Consider the following 19,426-nt stretch of genomic DNA (forward strand, 5'->3'; position numbering starts at 1 on the left):
ATCTCTGATATGTACAGTACAGTGAAGGCATTTAAAACCAAACTGACTCTGTGGGAGACGCAGATGCGGAAAGAAAATTTGAGCCACTTTCCCAGCTGCCAGACCATGAAAGAGAAGCTCTCTACCAGTGCGTTCCCGAGCGCACAGTTGGCTGATAAAATAGGTATGCTTGCCGCTGACTTTCGACGCCGATTTGCTGACTTTGAAGCACAAAAAAGCAGGTTGGAACTGCTCGGTAACCCATTTGCTGTTGACGTGGAAAGCTCACCACCAAACCTCCAAATGGAGTTGATTGACCTCCAATGCAATGATGCACTGAGGGCAAAATATGCGGCAGTGGGTGCTGCGGAGTTCGCCCGTTTCCTCCCCGACACAATGCCCCAGCTGCGCATCCAGGCTGCTCAAACGTTGTCTATGTTTGGCAGCACATACCTGTGTGAACAACTGTTTTCTTTGATGAACCTGAACAAAACATCACACAGAAGTCGACTTACTGCTGAACACCTCCACTCAATTCTGAGGATTTCCTCAGCTCAGAGCCTTACCCCGAACATTGATGAACTTGTGGAAAAGATGGGACACCACCAAGTATCACCCTCAACCTCAAACAAGTGAACATTACTGTGCAATCACATATTTAGAGTTTTTACTCAGTTCAAGTTTAAAAGTTAAAGTTTAATATTTGTTTTCACTGCATGTTACTTCTCCTTAAACAAAGTGTTGTTTTTGATTAACCTGTCTAGGATCAGCGTGGCGCTAGCGGCACCCCCCCCCCCCCCCCACTGAAAAACCAGTGCCGCGAAATTCAAAAAAAATATTTTTTAAAAATATTTAACTTTCACACATTAAAGTCCAATACAGCTAATGAAAGACACAGATCTTGTGAATCCAGTCAACATTTCCGATTTTTAAAATGTTTTACAGGGAAGACACAATATGTAAAGATGTACATCTATTACCTAAAAACACATTAGCATCATCCACCATCTTTTATTTGTCCACCAACACCAGTAGCCATCACCAATTCGGCTAAACTAAGATATTTATAGCCCCTAACCAACAAAAAAACTCATTAGATGACAGTCTGATAACATATTTATGGTATGGGATAGGTTTTGTTAGAAAAAAGTGCATATTTCAGGTAGATGGCATAGTTTACAATTGCACCCACCATCACAAATGGACTAGAATAATTACAATGAGCAACGTGTTTACCTAACTACTAATCATCAAACATTTCGTAAAAATACACAGCATACACGAATCGAAAGACACAGATCCTGTGAATACAGACAATATTTCAGATTTTCTAAGTGTCTTACAGCGAAAACACAATAAATCGTTATATTAGCTTAGCACATAGCAATTAGCAGCCCAGCATTGATTCTAGCCAAAGTGAGCGATAAAAGTCAACATCGCCAAAAGATATTAATTTTTTCACTAACCTTCTCAGAATTCTTCCGATGACACTCCTGTAACATCACATTACAACATGCATATACAGTTTGATCGAAAATGTTTATATTTAGCCACCAAAATCATGGTTAGACAATGTGAAATGTAGACAGGCTGGTCAGAAAATGTCCTTGCGCCACTTAGACAGTGATCTACTCTTATACATAAATACTCATAAACGTGACTAAAAAATATAGGGTGGACAGGGATTGATAGACAATTTAATTCTTAATACAATTGCGTTATTACATTTTTTAATTTATCCTTACTTTTCAATACAGTTTGCGCCAAGCGAAGCTACGTCAAAAAACATGGCGTCCTAAGCCACTAAAATGTTTCGACAGAAACACGATTTATCATAATAAAAATGTCCTACCTTGAGCTGTTCTTCCATCAGTATCTTGGGCAAAGGATCCTTTCTTGGGAGAAATCGTCTTTTGGTGGAAAGCTGTCCTCTTGCCATGTGGAAATGTCAACTGCGTTCGGGATGAACTGAAAAGCGTGCCCAACTTTTCACATCGTTGCAAAAATAAATGTCCCAAAATCGCACTAAACGGATATAAATTGCTATAAAACGCTTTAAATTAACTACCTTATGATGTTTTTAACTCCTATAACGAGTGAAAAGATGACCGGAGAAATATAACAGGCTAAACTAACGCTTGGAACAGGTGCGCGCCGGGGTCCTCTAGGCTCATGACGCAGCTCCCAAAGAATGACTAGCTTCAGGGTTTTTTGATTTGTAGGGCCTGTGAACGCGCAATCGACCCCGTTGGAATCGTCATCACGTAAAGGCATCCAGGGGAAGACGTAAGAAGTGTCCGTATAGTCATAGCAACGACAGTGCCCTTTTAAATGACTTCAGAAGAGTGGCCAACATTTCTCAAATCTGACTCCATGTCAGGGAAATTGCTGTAGAATGGGCTCTGTTCCACTTAGAGACAAAATTTCAACTCCTATAGAAACTATAGACTGTTTTCTATCCAATAATAATAATAATATGCATATTGTACGATCAAGGATTTTGTGGGAAGCCGTTTAAAAAATTAGCCACATTAGCATAAATAGTCTAAACAGCGCCCCCATCCCCAACAGGTTAATAGATTTTTGCACTTTATTTTATTGTATTTCAATCCAATTATATTTTAAAAATATTTCAGTTGAGTGGATGATAGAAAATTGCTATTATTGTTTTTTTCTTTGAAGTAAATTTAGCCCACTTTTGCTAAAATAGAAAATATAGGCTACTGATGGTGCCTTAAATACCGGTTTCTTTCATTTAATGTTCATGTTATGGGGATTTTTATATAAAGGAAATTTGTCTTTTGTGTCTGTTGAAAATTAAAGATTACTGACAGAGCCATAAGAAAATATTGCTTTATTTATCTGATCATATTGGAATATATTTGTTAGGTTTTCAGTAGGTTCAATTAGGTTCACTAGACTATATGCGTCATTTAAATTTTTTTCAATGAACATTCGAACAGTCCGGCCCTCGGCTTGTAGCTAAATTTTTTATTTGGCCCTCCGTCCATTTGACTTTGACACCCTTGGTTTAAGGGTAGAAAAAGCTTGTTGGACACTAAGAAAGGTTTGTTGTAGATCATTTAACACAAAATCCAGGGAAGGGCCAGCTGAGTATAAGACTGTATCATCTGCAAATAAATGGATGAGAGAGCTTCCTACTGCCTGAGCTATATTGTTGATGTAAATTGAGAAGAGTGTGGGGCCTAGAATCGAGCCTTGGGGACAGGCAGCGGTTGACAGCAGGTTTTCTAACATTATTCATGTCACGTTCCTGACCTATTTATGTTAGTTGTTTTGTGTGTTAGTTGGTCAGGACGTGAGGTTGGGTGGGCATTCTATGTTTTCTGTTTCTGTGTTGGTTTTGGGTTACCTGGTATGGCTCTTAATTAGAGGCAGGTGTTTGGCGTTCCTCTAATTAAGAGTCATATTTAGGTAGGCGTTGTCACAGTGTTCGTTGTGGGTGATTGTCTTCCGTGTCAGTATGTTTGTTCGTACCACACTGGACTGTAGCGTTTGTTTGTTTCGTTTCGTTTCGATGTCGTCTGTTTCCTGTACGTGAGTTTATGTTTAGTTATGTAAGTTTATGTTCAGGTTTCGTCTACGTCGTTTTCTTGTTTTGTAGTTTTGAAAGTGTATTTGTTTTCGTGTTGCCATCATCGTTGTTAAATAAAAGATGGCTTATTTCCCTGAAGCTGCGTTTTGGTCTGAGGATCCTTCTCTCCTCACCTCATCTGAGGATGAGGAGAGCACAAGCCGTTACAATTCACTGCACTCTTTTGGTAGAGTGGTAAAAATAAATATGACATTGAATATCCCTTTGAGCATGGTGAATTTATTAATTACAATTTGGATGGTGTATCAATACATCCAGTCACTACAAAGATATAGGCGTCCTTCCTAACTCAGTTGCCGGAGAGGAAGGAAACAGCTCAGGGATTTCACCATGAGGCCAATAGTGACTTAAAACAGTTAGAGTTTAATGGCTGTGATAGGAGAAACTGAAGATGAATCAACAACATTGTAGTTACTCCACAATACTAACCTAATTGACAGTGTGACAATGAAGGAAGCCTGTACAGAATACAAATATTCCAAAACATGCAACCTGTTTGCAACACGGCACTAAAGTAATACTGCAGAGAAAAAAAGAAGAAAAAAAAACGTTTTTGTGATATCCAATTGGTAGTTAGTCTTGTTCCATCACTGCAACTTCCATATGGACTCGGGAGAGGCGAAGGTCGAGAGCCATGCGTCCTCCGAAACACAACGATGCTCGCTTAACCCGGAATGACGGTACGATGCCTAATAGTTTCCCCCACTTCATCATGAAAAAGTGTTTGGTGTACAGAGTGGAAAAACTAGGGGTTGATGTGGTGGAACAGTTGATGGTCCCAGAGAACAGTACTGGACATAGCTCATGGGCATATTCTGAGGGGGCACCTTGGTATTGATAAAACCCAAGACAGGATTGTGAGGAGGTTTTACTGACCAGGGATTCAGGCTGAAGTGGCTCGACATTGTGGGGAGTGCCCCGAGTGCCAGTTAACAGTTCCCTGACCAGCTGTTAGAAGCCTGTTAGTGCCACTCCCCATAATTGAAACACCATTTGAGAGGATAGCGATGGATATAGTGGGCCTGCTACCCAAATCCGCCAGATGGCACCAATAAATTCTGGTCATCCTAGATTATGCCACTCGCTACCCAGAAGCCATTCCCAAAAATATAGCCAAGGAATTAGTGCTCCTGTTCACCAGGGTAAGGACTCCAAAAGAGATCCTTACTGACCAGGGGACCCCCTTTATGCCCTGCCTTATGGCGGACCTTTGTCAGTTTTGTCGGGTGAAACAGTTGAGGACATCGGTTTACCATTCTCAGATGGACGGATTGGTTGAGAGATTCTACTGTACCCTGAAGTCAATGCTCAGGATGGAAATCGATAAGGATGGGAAAAACTGGGATTTCATGTTGCCGTTTCTGATGTTTGCCATTACAGAGGAACCCAACGCCTTGCTGGGGTTTTCACCCTTTGAGCCAGTATATTAGAGGCACCCCCGGGGAATCTTAGATATCACATGGGAAACCTGCCACACCAGTCCACCCATTATACTAATGTTATAGAGCACGTCACAGCCATGCAAGACAGTATAGCCACAGTCACACACAAAGTAAGAGAGCACATGAGACAAGCACAAGATCACCAGCGGCACACTTATAACCGGCAGACTACCCTGAGGGAATTTCAACCGGGAGATAAGGTGTTTGTGTTGGTCTCCATGGTAGAGTGTAAACTGTTAGCCACATGGAAAGGACCGTATGAAGTGCTGGAGAAAATAGGAGAAGTTAACCTCTCTTGGGTACGTGAGACGTTAGCATCCCACCTCTTCAACAGCCAGTGAAACTGCTGGGCGCCAAATTCAAATACAGAAATACTCATTATAAAAATTCAGAAAACAAAACATATTTTACATAGGTTTAAAGATTAACTTGTGAATCCAAACATGGTGTCAGATTTAAAAAATGCTTTACGGCGAAAGCATACTTTAAGATTATTTGAGAACATAGCCCACTAGACAAATCATTACAAACAGTAACCAGCCAAGTAGAACAGTTTCACAAGTCAGAAATAGAGATACAATTAATCCCTTACCTTTGATGATCTTCATATGGTTGCACTCAGCAGACATTCATTTACTCAATAAATGTTCCTTTTGTTCGATAAAGTGTCTTTATATCCAAAAACCTCAGGTTTGTTTGCGCGTTTTCTTCAGTAATCCACAGGCTCAAACGCAGTCAAAACAGGAAGACAAACAAATCCAAATTGTATCCATAAAGTTCATAGAAACATGTCAAACGATGTTTATATTCAATCCTCAGGTTGTTTTTAGCCTAAATAATAATAAACATTGCTAAAAGATACAACTGTTATGCATGGATTTTTAGATCCACTTCTCCTTAATGCAACCGCTGTGTCAGATTTCAAAGCACACCATGCAATAATCTGAGTACAGCGCTCAGAGACCAAAACAACCCAAACAGATATCCGTCATGTTGTGTAGTCAACAGAAGTCAGAAATAGCATTATAAATATTCACTTACCTTTGATGATCTTCATCAGAATGCACTCCCAGGAATCCCAGTTCAACAATAAATGTTTGTTTTGTTCGATAATGTCCATCATTTATGTCCACATACCTCCTTTTTGTTTGCGCGTTTAGCCCAGCTCATGAGGCGCGATCACTAGGTGCAGACAAAGTCAAAAGGTTCCGTTACAGTCCGCTGAAACATGTCAAACGATGTATAGAATCAATCTTTAGGATGTTTTTAACATAAACCTTCAATAATGTTTCAACCGGAGAATTCCTTTGTCTGTAGAATTGCAATGGAACGCAAGCTAACTATCATGTGAACGCGCGTTGTCAGCTCATGCCTCTCTGGCAGACCTCTGACTCAATCCCCTCTCATTCACCCCCACCTCACAGTAGAAGCCTCAAACAAGGTTATAAATACTGTTGACATCTAGTGGAAGCCTTAGGAAGTGCAATATGACCCCATTGACACTGTGTATTCGATAGGCAAAGAGTTGAAAAACTACAAACCTACAAACCTCAGATTTACCGCTTCCTGGTTCGATTTATTTCTCAGGTTTTCTATCCAAATCTACTAATTATATGCATATTCTAGATTTTATGGCTGAGTAGCAGGCAGTTTAATTTGGGCACACTTTTCACTTTTCATCCAAAATTCCCAATGCTGCCCCCTACCTTAGTGAAGTTAAAAGTGTGGAGAGAGAGAGAAACACTAATTGTCACTTACCCCACACCCACTCAGGAGGCACAAGTACAGGAAGTAACAGAAAAACAAAGATATATTTTCAGGGATACCAGGGTGAACTGAGGTTACAGCTCATGATCTTGTTTCCCTACCAGGGAGAAAACTGAGTGTGAGGCTATACAGGGTATCTGAGGCTCAATGAGCAATCAGAGCAGAGGTGGAGAAAATGTTGGCGGCTGGAGTGATCGAAGAGTCACATAGTGAGTGGTCTAGCCCAATTGTGATGGTCTCCAAGCCTGTTGGGTCTTGGCGGTTTTGTAATGATTTTCAGAAGGTAAATATAATCTCCAAGTTTGATGCTGACCCCATGCCCCGAGTAGATGAACTATTGGAGACAATTGGTAACGCTCTGTACATTACGACCCTGGACCTAGCCAAAGGTTACTGGAAAATTCCCTTGACCCCCAGAGCCAAAGAAAAGACAGCCTTTGCAACGCTTGACTGTTTGTTTCAATACACCGTCATGCCATTCGGCTTACACGGGGCACCAGCCACCTTTCAACGGCTAATGGACCAGGTCCTAAAACCGCACCAAGCTTACGCCTCAGCTTATGCCGCAGCTTATTTAACCCCGGGTACAGGCAGTGCTAGTTGCCCTTAGTAAGGCACCCTGCCAAGTGTTACGTGGGGTTAGAGGAAACTGAGTATCTGGCATACACCGTGGGAAGAGGGTTAATCAAACCCCAACTTAAGAAGGTTGAGGCAATTAGAGGATGGCCGAGACCAGTAAATAAGAAGCAGGTTCGAGCCTTCCTAGGGTTGACAGGTTACTACCGGCGGTTCTTCCCAAATTACGCTACAGTGGCCACCTCACTCAATGACATGACTAGAGCAAGATGGCCAGTCTTATTAAAATGGGAGGAAAATCCCACAAAAGCATTTAGAACATTACAGGAAGCTCTCTGCTGTAATCCAGTGTTGGTTGTACCAGACTGAGCGCAAGCTCGTTGTTCAGACGGATGCCTCAGAGGTAGGGTTGGGAGCCGTGCTCTCCCAAAATGTAGAAGGGGTGGAACACCCCATCCTGTTATTAAGCAGGAAGCTGTAACCACGGGATACCAACTACTCAGTTGTTGAGAAAGAGGCGCTGGTAGTAAATTGGGCTCTAGAAGGCCTAAAATATTACCTGCTAGGGCGCCACCCTCATCAGTGACCACGCCCTGATCACCTGAATGCATAGGGCTAAAGAAAAGAACGCTTGGGTGATGCAGAGGTTTTTGAGTTTCCAACCATTTCCCTTTGAAAACACAGCAGGGAAAGAAATGGGAAATATGGATGGGTTATCTCGCATGCACGCTTATTTTGCTGCGATAGCCAGACCTAGGTGGTCGAAGCTAAGGGGGAAAATGTGTGGCAAAGAAGGGGGCCGAGTGATGAATGGCAGATATGTGAGGGCAGAACGGGCTCTGCCCTCTTACTAAGGGGTGGCCAGATGGTGAACGGCAAAGCACCAAATGGCCACCTCTAGAAGAACTACATACAATTGACAACGACAATCCCCAGAAGCAAAGGGGAACGCTCGCAAGGTGGGGCCAACCCACACTTAAGGGGTCAAGCCACACCAGGAAGAGAGAGAGAGCAAGGAAATGTGGACCTGTGAACCATTGAAAAAGAGAAAATATATCACAATATATCTGCTGGATTTACCGTGTATGACCTGGACTGTTTGGACTTACCTGTTGGCTGTTTTGGACCCTGATCTCCGAGCAGACAATTTGTGTACCGAACCCTGCTATTCTCAACCACGCCTCCGGTCCAGGCCGGAGAAACAAACATTCATATACTCTCCTGTTCGAAAACTCTTTCTGGAGTGAGTTTGTGTCGGTCTCCCGCATAATTTGTGCCCAAACTCTCCTAACCTTAAAGAGAAGTGTCACAGTGTTTATTGTAGTTTGATTGTAGGCCTAGCCAGTGGAAACACTGTATAGACACCATCATTCTGACGTCACTTCCTCTTGAACTTGCAGACGTGTTGCTGTGCGTTTTGTTGCCAACCTTACTTTGCTAGCTGACAACTTTACGGTTTTTACATTTTACTTTTTAATTACTGTTTATATTTTTAGTTTTTCCCTCACAACTTTTTCCCTCATTCAACTTTTTCACTCCGGACGCTTTATCTGGACATGGTTCGTCAGCACCTTCAACAGCCGAAGCTAAGTAGTAACATTAACATGATGCCTTCTAATTGCAGTCACTGTACTTATAATATACAAGAGAACGATCGCCTTACAGCGAGGATAGCTGTGCTGCAAGCCCAGCTTCAGACGCAATCGTTAGGCAAGGGTAATTTCAGTGTAGGAAAGGATGAAACAGCGTCTGTGCCACCAGTAAGTACAGATAGTAGTATAAATCCCCCCGCACAGTCCCCGCTGCCGGACAACTTTCTCATGGCTTCTGGAGGGAAATGCTGTAGGAATGCTCAACTGGTGTCGCTCATTCAGCCGACAGAAATTTTCAACCGGTTTTCCCCATTAAGTAGAGAGTCGGAGTCTGAGGCCGAGTCTTCTCTTGTCTCTACTCCTCCCGTTACGGGGTCTGAGACGCCGAAGCTTCCCACCATTAGCTCTGACAAATTGAAAACCCTAGTCATTGGCGACTCCATTACCCGCAGAATTAGACTTAAAACGAATCACCCAGCGATCATACACTGTTTACCAGGGGGCAGGGCTACCAACGTTAAGGCTAATCTGAAGATGGTGCTGGCTAAAGCTAAAACTGGCGAGTGTAGAGAGTAAAGAGATATTGTTATCCACGTCGGCACCAACGATGTTAGGATGAAAGAGTCAGAGGTCACCAAGCGCAACATAGCTTCAGAGTGTAAATCAGCTAGAAAGATGTGTCGGCATCGAGTAATTGTCTCTGGCCCCCTCCCAGTTAGGGGGAGTGATGAGCTCTACAGCAGAGTCTCACAACTCAATCGCTGGTTGAAAACTGTTTTCTGCCCCTCCCAAAAGATAGAATTTGTAGATAATTGGCCCTCTTTCTGGGACTCACCCACAAACAGGACCAAGCCTGGCCTGCTGAGGAGTGACGGACTCCATCCTAGCTGGAGGGGTGCTCTCATCTTATCTACCAACATAGACAGGGCTCTAACTCCTCTAGCTCCACAATGAAATAGGGTGCAGGCCAGGCAGCAGGCTGTTAGCCAACCTGCCAGTTTAGTGGAGTCTGCCATTAGCATAGTCAGTGTAGTCAGCTCAGCTATCCCCATTGAGACTGTGTCTGTGTCTCGACCTAGGTTGGGCAAAACTAAACATGGTGGTGTTCGCCTTAGCAATCTCACTATGGTAAAGACCTCCTCCATTCCTGCCATTATTGAAAGAGATCGTGATACCTCACATCTCAAAATAGGGCTACTTAATGTTAGATCCCTCACTTCAAAGGCAGTTATAGTCAATGAACTAATCACTGATCATAATCTTGATGTGATTGGCCTGACTGAAACATGGCTTAAGCCTGATGAATTTACCGTGTTAAATGAGGCCTCACCTCCTGGTTACACTAGTGACCATATCCCCCGTGCATCCCACAAAGGCAGAGGTGTTGCTAACATTTACGATAGCAAATTTCAATTTACAAAAAAAATAATATATATATCCATATTTTTTTTTTTTTATGACGTTTTCATCTTTTGAGCTTCTAGTCATGAAATCTATGCAGCCTACTAAATCACTTTTTATAGCTACTGTTTACAGGCCTCCTGGGCCATATACAGCGTTCCTCACTGAGTCCCCTGAATTCCTATCGGACCTTGTAGTCATAGCAGATAATATTCTAATTTTTGGTGATTTTAATATTCATATGGAAAAGTCCACAGACCCACTCCAAAAGGCTTTTGGAGCCATCATCGACTCAGTGGGTTTTGTCCAACATGTCTCTGGACCTACTCACTGCCACAGTCATACTCTGGACCTAGTTATGTCCCATGGAATAAATGTTGTGGATCTTGATGTTTTTCCTCATAATCCTGGACTATCGGACCACCATTTTATTACGTTTGCAATCGCAACAAATAATCTGCTCAGACCCCAACCAAGGAGCATCAAAAGTCGTGCTATAAATTCTCAGACAACATAAAGATTTCTTGATGCCCTTCCAGACTCCTTCTGCCTACCCAAGGACGTCAGAGGACAAAAATCAGTTAACCACCTAACTGAGGAACTAAATTTATCCTTGAGCAATACCCTAGATGCAGTTGCACCCCTAAAATCTAAAAACATTTGTCATAAGAAACTAGCTCCCTGGTATACAGAAAATAGCCGAGCTCTGAAGCAAGCTTCCAGAAAATTGGAACGGAAATGGAAGTCTTCCAACTAGCTTGGAAAGACAGTACTGTGCAGTATCGAAGAGCCCTCACTGCTGCTCGATCATCCTACTTTTCCAACTTAATTGAGGAAAATAAGAACAATCCAAAATGTATTTTTGATACTGTTGCAAAGCTAACTAAAAAGCAGCATTCCCCAAGTGAGGATGGCTTTCACTTCAGCAGTAATAAATTCATGAACTTTGAGGAAAAGATCATGATCATTAGAAAGCAAATTACGGACTCCTCTTTAAATCTGCGTATTCTTCCAAAGCTTAGCTGTCCTGAGTCTGCACAACTCTGCCAGGACCTAGGATCAAGAGAGACACTTAATTAAGTGTTTTAGTACTATATCTCTTGACACAATGATGAAAATAATCATGGCCTCTAAACCTTCAAGCTGCATACTGGATCCTATTCCAACTAAACTACTGAAAGAGCTGCTTCATGTGCTTGGCCCTCCTATGTTGAACATAATAAACGGCTCTCTATGCACCGGATGTGTACCAAACTCACTAAAAGTGGCAGTAATAAAGCCTCTCTTGAAAAAGCCAAACCTTGACCCAGAAAATATAAAAAACTATTGGCCTATATCGAATCTTCCATTCCTCTCAAAAATTTTAGAAAAAGCTGTTGCGCAGCAACTCACTGCCTTCCTGAAGAGAAACAATGTATACGAAATGCTTCAGTCTGGTTTTAGACCCCATCATAGCACTGAGACTGCACTTGTGAAGGTGGTAAATGACCTTTTAATGGCGTCAGACCGAGGCTCTGCATCTGTCCTCGTGCTACTAGACCTTAGTGCTGCCTTTGATACCATCGATCACCACATTCTTTTGGAGAGACTGGAAACCCAAATTGGTCTACACGGACAAGTTCTGGCCTGGTTTAGATCTTATCTGTCGGAAAGATATCAGTTTGTCTCTGTGAATGGTTTGCCCTCTGACAAATCAACTGTACATTTCGGTGTTCCTCAAGGTTCCGTTTTAGGACCACTATTGTTTTCACTATATATTTAACCTCTTGGGGATGTCATTCGAAAACATAATGTTAACTTTCACTGCTATGCGGATGACACACAGCTGTACATTTAAATGAAACATGGTGAAGCCCCAAAATTGCCCTCGCTAGAAGCCTGTGTTTCAGACATAAGGAAGTGGATGGCTGAAAACTTTCTACTTTTAAACTCGGACAAAACAGAGATGCTTGTTCTAGGTCCCAAGAAACAAAGAAATATTCTGTTAAATCTGACAATTAATCTTGATGGTTGTAAAGTCGTCTCAAATAAAACTGTGAAGGACCTCGGCGTTACTCTGGACCCTGATCTCTCTTTTGACGAACATATCAAGACTGTTTCAAGGACAGCTTTTTTCCATCTACGTAACATTGCAAAAATCAGAAATGTTCTGTCCAAAAATGATGCAGAAAAATGTATCCATGCTTTTGTTACTTCTAGTTTAGACTACGGCAATGCTCTACTTTCCGGCTACCCGGATAAAGCACTAAATAAACTTCAGTTAGTGCTAAATACGGCTGCTAGAATCCTGACTAGAACCAAGAAATTTGATCATATTACTCCAGTGCTAGCTTCCCTACACTGGCTTCCTGTTAAGGCAATGGCTGATTTCAAAGTTTTACTGTTAACCTATAAAGCATTACATGGGCTTGCTCCTACCTATCTTTCCGAGTTGGTCCTGCCGTACATACCTACACGTACGCTACGGTCACAAGACGCAGGCCTCCTAATTGTTCCTAGAATTTCTAAGCAAACAGCTGGAGGCAGGGCTTTCTCCTATAGATCTCCATTTTTATGGAATAGTCTGCCTACCCATGTGAGAGACGCAGACTCGGTCTCAACCTTTAAGTCTTTACTGAAGACTTATCTCTTCAGTAGGTCATATGATTGAGTGTAGTCTGGCCCAGGAGTGTGAAGGTGAACGGAAAGGCTCTGGAGCAACGAACCGCCCTTGCTGTCTCTGCCAGGCTCGTTCCCCTCTCTCCACTGGGATTCTCTGCCTCTAACCCTATTACAGGGGCTGAGTCACTGGCTTACTGGTGCTCTTTCATGCCGTCCCTAGGAGGGGTGCATCACTTGAGTGGGTTGAGTTACTGACGTGATCTTTCTATCTGGGTTGGCGCCCCCCCCCCTTGGTTTGTGCTGTGGTGGAGATCTTTGTGGGCTATACTCGGCCTTGTCTCAGGATGGTAAGTTGGTGATTGAAGATATCCCTCTAGTGGTGTGGGGGCTGTGCTTTGGCAAAGTGGGTGGGGTTATATCCTTCCTGTTTGGCCCTGTCCGGGGGTATCATCGGATGGGGCCACAGTGTCTCCTGACCCCTCCTGTCTCAGCCTCCAGTATTTATGCTGCAGTAGTTTATGTGTCGGGGGGCTAGGGTCAGCTGGTTATATCTGGAGTACTTCTCCTGTCTTATCCGGCGTCCTGTGTGAATTTAAGTATGCTCTCTCTAATTCTCTCCTTCTCTCTTTCTTTTCTCTCTCTCGGAGGACCTGAGCCCTAGGACCATGCGTCAGGACTACCGGGCACGATGACTCCTTGCTGTCCCCAGTCCACCTGGCCTTGCTGCCGGTCCAGTTTCAACTGTTCTGCCTGCGGCTATGAAACCCTGACCTGTCCACCGGACGTGCTACCTGTCCCAGACCTGCTGTTTTCAACTCTCTAGAGACTGCAGGAGCGGTAGAGACACTCTTAATGATCGGCTATGAAAAGCCATCTGACATTTACTCCTGATTATTATTTGACCATGCTGGTCATTTATGAACATTTGAACATCTTGGCCATGTTCTGTTATAATCTCCACCCGGCACAGCCAGAAGAGGACTGGCCACCCCTCATAGCCTGGTTCCTCTCTAGGTTTCTTCCTAGGTTTTGGCCTTTCTAGGGAGTTTTTCCTAGCCGTCGTGCTTCTACACCTGCATTGCTTGCTGTTTGGGGTTTTGGGCTGGGTTTCTGTACAGCACTTCAAGATATTAGCTGATGTACGAAGGGCTATATAAAATAAACTTGATTTGATTTGATGTGTATTGTGATGCTATACAGTGCTCATCTGGAAAAGAGACATTGATCTCAGCATTGACTCCCTGTCAAAATAAAGGTAAAAAAAAACTTCATAAATAAAACTACTTCTAAACTTCCAACAATGCAATCAACCATGGATGAATGATAATATACCTTTTTTAACCTTTATTTAACTAGGTAAGTCAGTTAAGAACAAATTCTTATTTACAATGACGGCCTAGTGGGTTAACTGCCTTGTTCAGGGGCAGAAAGATGGGATTCCATCTAGCAACTTTTCGGTTACTGGCCCAACTTTCTAAACACTAGACTACCTGCCACCCCCTAGCTACACCTAGCTACACGTTGAAATGATGGTTTCCTTTGTTGGGAAAACCAGATGTCAATTTTGGTAAAAGCGGAGCAGGGGGACTTTCTGACCCCCAGCAGACAAATCGAATGTTCTGCACCTTCTTGTGATATGTATTGATAACAACCTGTATACAATTGTCAATGTAGTGCTTTTACACAATGAGAAACCTAATATTTCTTAAATTACTTTGTAATTTCAATGATAGTTTTTTTGTATCAACATTTTAGCTTTTTATAATAAACACATGTCTATACAGGGTTAAATATTAATTTCTTGGGCAAAACATGTCCTTTCAAAGTAGCTAGAGATTGATATAGGCCCAATATGTGCTTTCAAAGTAGCTAGAGATTGATATAGGCCCAATACGTGCTTTCAAAGTAGCTAGAGATTGATATAGGCCTAACAGGCTATATCTCTATTAATTTAAAAAATCATATTTTTTTGGTGCTCCTAAGGTTTTTAAGTTGGGCGCACCAGTGTACCAATGAAAATGTTTAATTTAGAGACTTGGAATTGTGTACAAAAACCTTCACTGTCTTTTGTTTCTAGTTGCAGCCAAACTATTTTCTTTCCTTGTCTGAGCTAGTCAGAGAATGTATGGCTCAGACGCCGAATGCTTTTCCAATCTCTCTTGAAGACAGGACAAGATGTCATACTTTGCATCCCCCTATAATAAACTATAATAACTTTATTAATATTGATCCCCTTGCAGGATCTACAGTATGTACATCACCAAGAAAAAGTAAAATGGGAATCAAAGTGAATGTCTTTTCCATTTTTTTTAATGCTAAACATTAGCATGAATGAAATATGTTCTAACTCCTTCTGAGTAAACAGCCTCATTTGAAACCACATGTCCCTGTCTATTAATCAGTGCTAAGTGACACTTAAACTAGGCAGAGAGGTTTGTCATGGATTAACCATGGTCAGTTTGAGGTTCAGTTTAGTTCAGAACACTGGGTACAAATGAACCAATTTTCAAAGGGAGCCTGTCGAATATGCATGGAGATGTGTTCTCTGCAAGCCCGGGGTGGGCATAAGGAATGAGAAACCACATGATATCCCTTATTGCCACAATCTGCTGTTGATATTTCTTTCCAAAGTAGGATTTTTGAGCATCATTGTCAGATGATTGCATTCTATGAAGACACGATATAATTTGCAGAAGTAGAGGGAAAATATGTTATGTAATGCCTTTTTTAGAAATCAGGCTGGTGTACTTTCATTTGGCCTGGCTGAGTGTATGGAAGTCGTCACCCCAGCAGTACAACCAGTCCAGAGCTCAGGGTTGCCAGAACTTTCCACAACACACAACATTTGGCACACAATGATGTGAGACACTTCTTTGGGTACAGGGGGGTGGCAGCGAGCGGGTTGGTGGTGGGGTGATTGCAAACCATGCTGCCCTAGATGAGAGGAAATGTCTCCTATTAGGGGAAGGCATGGATGGAAATATGATTTTAATCATGTAGTGAGATTACATTGGCAAATTGAAAGGTTTTTGTACTGTGCACACAAAGAGTTTATATTATTTGTGGTTGGATTTGCTGGATTTGCCCAATTTGCAGTTCAGAGGGTACAACACACAATTATTTTACTTGGAAAATAAAAGTACTTTGCTCAAATGTGGCATTTTTGATAGCACACACTATGTCAACATTACCAGAATAATCAAGCAACAGTAGGTTGCTATAGTGCATGGTTTCCCTTGGATCCATTGATCTGCATCTATTTGTACCTTTGAGTAATACATACCACACTCCGAGAGGCTGTGAAGTCATCTATACTTACAGGAGGTCCTGAAAAAGAATAAACATAAAAGAGCAAAAGTCAGTACAACATTTTATTCAACTGTCAATCAGATCCATATCTCCTAAATACAATACATAAGCAAAACAAAAACACATGTACAGTAAAGACATCCACTGATAACCCCCATATCTCAATTAGTTTAAATATACATATTCATTCATGTACCGCATACCAGACGGGGAACTATAAAGAGACAGATGCGACAGTGCTTCTGAATACTCTGTTTCAGTACCCACTACATCAATTATATTTCTACATAACTGCACAATCACAGCTTTATTTATACCCGTGGCATTTAACCTGTCTAGGATCAGCGTGCCGCTAGCGGCACTCCCCCCCCCCCCCCCACTGAAAAACCAGTGCCGCGAAATTCAAAAAAAATATTTTTTTAAAATATTTAACTTTCACACATTAAAGTCCAATACAGCTAATGAAAGACACAGATCTTATGAATCCAGTCAACATTTCCGATTTTTAAAATGTTTTACAGGGAAGACACAATATGTAAAGATGTACATCTATTACCTAAAAACACATTAGCATATTCCACCATCTTTTATTTGTCCACCAACACCAGTAGCCATCACCAATTCGGCTAAACTAAGATATTTATAGCCTCTAACCAACAAAAAAACTCATTAGATGACAGTCTGATAACATATTTATGGTATGGGATAGGTTTTGTTAGAAAAAAGTGCATATTTCAGGTAGATGGCATAGTTTACAATTGCACCCACCATCACAAATGGACTAGAATAATTACAATGAGCAACGTGTTTACCTAACTACTAATCATCAAACATTTCGTAAAAATACACAGCATACACGAATCGAAAGACACAGATCCTGTGAATACAGACAATATTTCAGATTTTCTAAGTGTCTTACAGCGAAAACACAATAAATCGTTATATTAGCTTAGCACATAGCAATTAGCAGCCCAGCATTGATTCTAGCCAAAGTGAGCGATAAAAGTCAACATCGCCAAAAGATATTAATTTTTTCACTAACCTTCTCAGAATTCTTCCGATGACACTCCTGTAACATCACATTACAACATGCATATACAGTTTGATCGAAAATGTTTATATTTAGCCACCAAAATCATGGTTAGACAATGTGAAATGTAGACAAGCTGGTAAAGAAAACGTCCTTGCGCCACTTAGACAGTGATCTACTCTTATACATAAATACTCATAAACGTGACTAAAAAATATAGGGTGGACAGGGATTGATAGACAATTTAATTCTTAATACAATTGCGTTATTACATTTTTTAATTTATCCTTACTTTTCAATACAGTTTGCGCCAAGCGAAGCTACGTCAAAAAACATGGCGTCCTAAGCCACTAAAATGTTTCGACAGAAACACGATTTATCATAATAAAAATGTCCTACCTTGAGCTGTTCTTCCATCAGTATCTTGGGCAAAGGATCCTTTCTTGGGAGAAATCGTCTTTTGGTGGAAAGCTGTCCTCTTGCCATGTGGAAATGTCAACTACGTTCGGGATGAACTGAAAAGCGTGACCAACTTTTCACATCGTTGCAAAAATAAATGTCCCAAAATCGCACTAAACGGATATAAATTGCTATAAAACGCTTTAAATTAACTACTTTGTGATGTTTGTAACTCCTATAACGAGTGAAAAGATGACCGGAGAAATATAACAGGCTAAACTAACGCTTGGAACAGGAGAGGGTCGGTGTCTTCCACGCGCGTTACGCAGCAAGAAAAGACTTGCTAGCTAAAGGTTTTTTTCATTTGTAGGGCCTGTGAACGAGCAATCGAGCCCGTTGGAATCGTCATCACGTAAAGGCATCCAGGGGAAGACGTAAGAAGTGTCCGTATAGTCATAGCAACGACAGTGCCCGTTTAAATGACTTCAGAAAAGTGGCCAACGTTTCTCAAATCTGACTCCATGTCAGGGAAATTGCTGTAGAATGGGCTCTGTTCCACTTAGAGACAAAATTTCAACTCCTATAGAAACTATAGACTGTTTTCTATCCAATAATAATAATAATATGCATATTGTACGATCAAGGATTTTGTGGGAAGCCGTTTAAAAAATTAGCCACATTAGCATAAATAGTCTAAACAGCGCCCCCATCCCCAACAGGTTAACCCTGGCAGCGTGACAAAACGCTCATCCCTGTTATCCGCTTTCAACACTGTAGGCCAACAATGACGGGCTGGTGTGGTCACGACTACTTTTTGGAGGTGTCTGATTTCACTACTACAAGGGTTTTCTTGCTTGTTAAAACTGTCCCCCTTTTTGCGAGGTGATATGGTGGATAAATGAAGATGGTTCACTCAGGAAGCAATACCAGTTTGGGCTGGTCTACTTATTTCATTGACTTTCATTGAACCAAAGGAAAATAAATTGAAAGTGGGGTGTCTCGCTTACTCTTCGGTCTCTGGTGATACTCCCGTTCTTTCCCAATTACTTGTGCTCAAAGGGATCTGCACAGTAGCACTTTAGGCCTCACTTCAGAGCCCTGCAAATCATTCTTAGGCTCTTATTAGGGGAGCCCAGCTGCTCCACCAGAAAAAAAAGGGTGGAATTTTTTTTTACGAGCAGTTTTTCATAGGTCTTCCTTGTGACTGGAGTAAAGTGTAAAGCACTCCTGCAGCTGTATTTTAAGCAGCCCCTGTTTTGAGTCTCGCAAGGCCACAATTCAAAGCCATTGTGACTACTGTAGCATCACCCAAGTGGGTGCTGCATTTTGGTAGGAGTGAAGAGTAGCTAGCTAGCTTTAACTCCAGTGACTAGTACGGAACTCTAACTTGACTGATTCCTACTACGAAGCCACAGACTGCGTGGATGGCGAGACACCGTGATGCCAATGTGCTGACCTCACTCAAGCCATGAACTTTCTCAACCTTCTCATGGTGATTAATGATGTCGTCATTAAAATGCTTGTTTTTCTGTTGTTGTTGGTTTACATTGCTTTGAAATTTCTTTATGTAATGAATAGCGCTATAAAATGTTTATTGTTATTGTTTCAGTAAGGCTACTTATTTTTTGGTAGTATTTTGTTGACTTGGTTTGTTAGGGAAGCTAAATAAGCGTGAAGGGGGGGATATGATGACACTGATGGGGCTTGGCAAACA

At 41.8% G+C, this 19,426-nt stretch overlaps 1 protein-coding gene across 5 annotated transcripts in view; it reads right to left on the reverse strand.

The window, feature by feature from the left end:
• The window catches only part of LOC129865654 (collagen alpha-1(XXV) chain-like), a 315,129-nt gene that overhangs the window by 174,182 nt on the left and 121,521 nt on the right, over positions 1–19,426 (reverse strand). For all 5 annotated transcript variants that reach the window (XM_055938597.1, XM_055938596.1, XM_055938594.1 and 2 more), the window contains exon 4: positions 16,258–16,301. In XM_055938597.1, the coding sequence (XP_055794572.1) occupies positions 16,258–16,301 (44 nt within the window). The remainder of the gene's footprint in view (positions 1–16,257; positions 16,302–19,426) is intronic.

The sequence above is a fragment of the Salvelinus fontinalis genome, chromosome 11, assembly GCF_029448725.1.
Source record: "Salvelinus fontinalis isolate EN_2023a chromosome 11, ASM2944872v1, whole genome shotgun sequence".
NCBI lineage: Eukaryota > Metazoa > Chordata > Actinopteri > Salmoniformes > Salmonidae > Salvelinus > Salvelinus fontinalis.